Source organism: Phaseolus vulgaris, chromosome 11 (genome assembly GCF_051622355.1).
Source record: "Phaseolus vulgaris cultivar YP4 chromosome 11, ASM5162235v1, whole genome shotgun sequence".
NCBI classification, from domain to species: domain Eukaryota; kingdom Viridiplantae; phylum Streptophyta; class Magnoliopsida; order Fabales; family Fabaceae; genus Phaseolus; species Phaseolus vulgaris.
In genome coordinates, this window is record NC_143508.1 from 3,098,656 (window position 1) to 3,104,303 (window position 5,648).

Sequence of the window (5,648 nt, forward strand, 5' to 3'; positions counted from 1 at the left end):
AAACACTAACGTTGATACTTATGTCTACACATAAAAATACGTATAATCTCTAATTTTAAAAATGTAAGACACGGAGACACAAATTTATATATTATATAATTATAATATTATATAAATTGATAATAAAGATTTACGTGCATAAATATGTTTTAGTTTTTTTTTCTTTTAAGGAGAAAAATGTTTTTTCATGGTTGATTTAAAAGAATTTGTTCCTTATTTTTATAATCATAATAAAAAATTATACAATAAGTTTGAGTTTTTAGAAAATTAATGTACTTATTCGTTTTAATTTTGTATTAGAATCGTATTAGAATTGTCAGAAATCTAATAAATATTTTTTGAATTGAATATTTCATTGATATATGTCTTACGAGTGTCGTACAAATATCGGTATCTGATATGTATGTTCGACACGGATATACCATTTAAGAGACATATCTGAGCCTCATAATTCAGTCCTTCAAAATTTATCCTATAAAATAATTTATAAAAATTTACTTAACAAATTATATATTGGAGGAGGATTCTAATATCATGATTAATTTTAAATAACAATCAGCAAGTCGACAAAGTTCACTATTAATAAAAATTGAGTATTATCTCAGATATAAACATTCAACTATAATAATATTTTAAATTTATAACTATTTATATAAATTCAATAAAAAAAATAAAAAATAGTTAAAATATTTTATGCATGTGCTATCTACTTTTAGATTATAATTTCAGGTTACTCAGTATCAGTTTGTATCTTAATCAAATGATGTAAAAATTGAATCACGATGTTACTTCAACTATATTAGAACATGTGTACTCAATATTTTGATAATAATAAAAAATACGATTTTAATTACTTCACAGTTATAGTTTTATAAATCTTCGTCTTTCTTATTACACTATGCTAAGCATTTTACTTTGTTATAATTTTTCTAAAATATAACTGTTTAACTTTAATCAGTTTCCTGAATCAATTTTAACCCACCATTTTAATATTAATTACTCACTAATGATTACAGCACTTGATCATGATATATCATACTATAATTTATTAATCCTAACAGCATCTTGGTAATAATTATTTCACACCAATCATTCAATAGTTTTATATCGTCATTATTAATTTTAAGTTTATTCATTATTACTTTTCATGATATTATAACAATGCTTATTCATTCACGTAAATTATATAATCCAAAACATAATAAAATACCAACCATATTCATACTTATACAATTTTATATCATAGAAAATGAGATCACATAGAAAGTTATTGGTTCATCGTTGTTTAAGGAAAATATTCATAACATAAGAACACAAGAAATAATACTGAAAATAATGAAAATTAATAATTTCAAAATAATATCCTAATTTAGGTATGAGAGATATTTTTGAATATGTAGTATGAGTGAGTGGATTTGTTTTACATTCATTAGATAATTATCCAATATCTTCAACGGATAAAGGACAAGAATAGAATACCACAATTCCAATCGCAGATAAAACCAAAAAGAAAAAAAAAAAACGAAAACTAATGACAGAAGAGTGAAAGAGAAAGAGCGAAAATATCCCACTTCCTGAATCCGTGTAGCGTGTGAAGGAATCAGCCACGTCATCATCACTGATGTAAGCAAAATAGTAGAACCAATACCTATCTTACACGTTGCAACACGGATCAACACAAATATCCCATCAGCAGCGGGTGCATGTAAGGGCTAGTTTCTCACGAAGCACGGGATTACTCCGCGCGGAAACTTCTGCTAAGTGAAGGACTATAATAATAATAATATTATTATTATTTATTATTTATTATTATGAATTAAAATTAAAGGGTCTCGCGATTTTGATATTGCATTCGCATTCGCATCTTTAGTCTTCAGGAATACCGCGTTAAGCAAGTTTACTCCTCTGAAAACAGAAGCAGCACAACACAAAACACAAAACACAACGTTTGATCAAATTTCATCGCTTCTTCTTTGGCGGGGAAATCGAAGCGTTTGTTGTTCTTCTACGGTGAATCTTTACGTTGCAGCAATTGAGGGAATGACAGAGATGGGGGTTTCGGATAACTGCAAGGGGTTAGTACTGGCGATGAGTTCCAGTGCATTCATCGGTTCAAGCTTCATCTTGAAGAAGAAGGGTCTTAAGCGTGCTGCTGCACGCGGTACTCGTGCAGGTCAATTCTCTTTCTTCATTGCCAATAACTCAACTCTGTTTACCAAATTACCGTTTTACGATGTTCTTCCGTGTGTGATCAACATTTCAGATTGTATAGTGTATGGTGTTTTAGATCAGATCCTATGTATACTTGTTAGCTTGTGATCCAGGTTTTGATTTTTGAAAATTTCAGGAGTTGGCGGTTATACTTATCTGCTAGAGCCGCTTTGGTGGGCTGGCATGGTAACGAGTAAGAGTGGCAACTTTATTTCCTTTCTCACTCTTTCTTGTACTCGGATTATCTTGTGTTTTGAAATTAAACTTAATTGGATCTTGAACTGTGTGCTTGCAGTGATTATTGGGGAGATTGCAAATTTTGTGGCCTATATCTATGCTCCGGCAGTTCTGGTTACTCCCCTTGGTGCACTTAGTATTATAGTTAGGTACTCTTAGCTTTGAATAAAATTTTGATAGTTTTGGTGGATTTTGTATTTGTATGGTGGAACTAACATATGAAGTATCCGTGGGTAGCGCTGTTTTGTCCCACTTCTTGTTGAAGGAGCGGCTTCCTAAGATGGGGGTGTTGGGATGTGTATCCTGCATTGTGGGTTCAATTGTTATTGTCATCCATGCGCCACTGGAGCAGACTCCAAGTTCTGTCCAAGAAATATGGGATCTGGCCACTCAACCAGGTTGGATTTTATTTTATCCCGTTTTAAATTTCTCTTTATTGCATAACTATATTCTGGTATCTAACCGATGTTCTCTCTCCCCCCTTTCTTTCCTGCAGCATTTCTGATTTACGTGATAGCAACAGTTTCAGGGGTTTTGGTCTTGATCATACACTTTGAACCTCGCTATGGACAGAATAATATGCTGGTTTACTTAGGAATTTGTTCATTAGTTGGCTCACTTACGGTAATTAAGTCTCTATGTGATGGAGTTTCATAGCGATATTGCAATGCTTAGCTAACTGTGTGCTACTTTATACGTGAATTTTATTACATTTTTCAGGTTGTGAGCATAAAAGCCATTGGAATTGCAATAAAGCTTACACTTGATGGAATAAGTCAAATAGCTTATCCTCAGACTTGGTTTTTTCTTAGCGTGGCAACAATCTGTGTTATTACACAGTTGAATTACCTTAATAGGGTGAGTGATGCAACTTACGACTGAGACTATAGGCTCTTGTTTACATATATTGAAGGGGAAATTTGCTTCTTTGGCCTGCATTTGATGCATGATTATGGTTTTTTACTTGAAGAGGAAAACAGATCAAAAGGCCGATCTTCTAGTTTTGGTAATTAGAGTAAAAGTTGAGAGCTTTTTGAATTAGATTAGAGGTATATTTAGATTAACTTCTCAATAAACATTTCTAAAAAAAGTAAAATTAGAAGAAAAAATGAAATAAGTTTTTCTGCATGCTAAACTTAGTTTATGTACAAATTAAAAATCTTCGTTTGAAGAGGCTAACAGATAAGGACTTCTAAAAAATAGTTTTAGTACATGGAAGAACTTATCAATTTCTTTTCTTATTTTCTATTTTCATAAGTACTTTTAGAGAAGTTTATCAAAACAATCCTAAATTAAAATCAATATATAACTCATACTGTCTATAAGGCGATGGCTTGCAAGTGACATGCCCTTCCTTCATGCATACTACAAACAGCTGGTCATGTAGATAGCAAGACAAGCCCCTACTTCATGTTTTCATACATTTCAGCTAAGTGTGATGTGAAGTAATTGATATTGCTAATTGATGCATTCTAATTGTTAGGAGTCCAGGAAAGAATTGATTTAGTTGGTAATCACGCATTCTGAAATTTCATATTTAAGTATGAACTGGGAAAAAAATTGAAGTTTGAACTGCATACAGATCTTGAAATACGACCCACTGAAATTTATACATAGAAGTGTTATGTTGTGAACAATTTTATCCTCTACATAAGTAATTATACTTAGTCTCGGGAGGTTTTCTTTCCACATGCTGATCCGAACATTTTTTTTATGCTGACTTGCAACAGAATTCCACTAATCCTTTCTCAATTGATACAGTTCTTTAGGTTCCCATTGATATAAACTTTTCTTATCATCAATGTATGATATATCTATACAAGTATAGCCCAAATGCTTTTATCAAATCCTGACCTCATTTCACTATTAAACTATTTCAGGCTCTGGATACATTCAATGCTACAATTGTTTCTCCTGTATATTATGTAATGTTCACAACTCTTACAATAATTGCCAGTGCAATAATGTTTAAGGTATGATAATTGGTTCATTTTTCTTTGATTCCTTTGGTTATATCTCAACTTTTCTTTTTTGTTGAACAATATGATGTGATAGGCTTGATTATTTACTTTCAGGATTGGTCTGGTCAGGATATTAGCAGCATAACCTCTGAGATATGCGGATTCATCACCGTTCTTTCAGGAACAATCATATTGCACATGACTAGAGAACAGGAAGAATCTAATATGCAAAGTACATACATAATAACATACTCCTTTCTGTCTTATTCATGCCAGTTTCCATTTGTTTGTGGATGCATTGATAGACTTTTACAACTCGTAGGGATTTCGTTATTGCAATTAAACTTAAGTAAGTGATGGTATGTTCTCTATCTGATGCAGAGCCCTCAAGATGGTTAATTAGTGAGGATTCGATGAAGGATGTGGAGGATGAACACCTCATCCTTATACACGAGTCAGACTATCTTGACCGTTGAGTTTTCCTACGAGGTTAGGTTGATGGAGCCAATACAACGACATGAGCTGCCCATGGTCATATGATGTGTTGCTTCTGCAGTGTGGATACCTTGTCCTGGAGTTTAATAGATTCAAGCATCAATGGTGCTATAGTTCTCTAACCATTGCTTTGCATGCTGTTGACTAGAGCCATCTCAGAACTTGCGACATACTATAATCGTGATTCAAATGCTGAAACCATTTCCAAACTGAAATGGGATTGCTGCTGTCTCATTACAACGAAATTTTTGGAGCGATCATATGCCATGTTCTCTCTGTGTCTTAGCCAGATCATATGCCATGTTCTCTCTGCGTCTTAGCCAGTGTAATTTTTCTTCGCACACACACATATTGATATGTTGTAGGAAGTGAGTAATTGTTCATATAGTTCTGTCTGTATTTTCTCATTTAATTATTGAATTAGGTAAAGGACAGATCTATTGGTTTGTTGATGGTGAAGATATTTATTCTTATGATCTTCTGCAGCAGTTCATTGAACCATTTTTATTTTACCAGCAAAAGTCGATTATTTTGTTCATTTTTATTTTACCTTTTTCTTATCCTGATTTTCTTTCTCAAGACTTGAGGGCACTATCAAATATAGAGGAATTTGAATACAGTTATTCGTATCAAAGCACCTGCTTTTGCTTTGCATCTATCTTGGAAAACTTTGTTCTATCCCCATTCCTCACTTATTGTGGATTACATAAAATAACTCATTAAATTGTTGCTTCAATTCCACGC

At 32.5% G+C, this 5,648-nt stretch overlaps 1 protein-coding gene across 2 annotated transcripts; it reads left to right on the top strand.

Annotated features, from left to right (window-relative positions):
* Positions 1-1,808: 1,808 nt before the first annotated feature.
* LOC137821515 (putative magnesium transporter NIPA6) lies at positions 1,809-5,425 on the top strand. 2 transcript variants are annotated; one of them, XM_068626145.2, is made up of 9 exons: positions 1,809-2,173; positions 2,348-2,404; positions 2,507-2,597; positions 2,686-2,846; positions 2,945-3,072; positions 3,169-3,306; positions 4,329-4,421; positions 4,524-4,641; positions 4,791-5,425. In XM_068626145.2, the coding sequence occupies exons 1-9, from the start codon at positions 2,041-2,043 to the stop codon at positions 4,883-4,885; spliced, it is 1,014 nt and encodes a 337-aa protein (XP_068482246.2). In that variant the 5' UTR covers positions 1,809-2,040; the 3' UTR covers positions 4,886-5,425. The 2 variants fall into 2 exon arrangements, with proteins under 2 accessions (XP_068482246.2, XP_090153412.1); XM_090297286.1 differs by having other exon boundaries at positions 2,507-2,592.
* Positions 5,426-5,648: the final 223 nt, after the last annotated feature.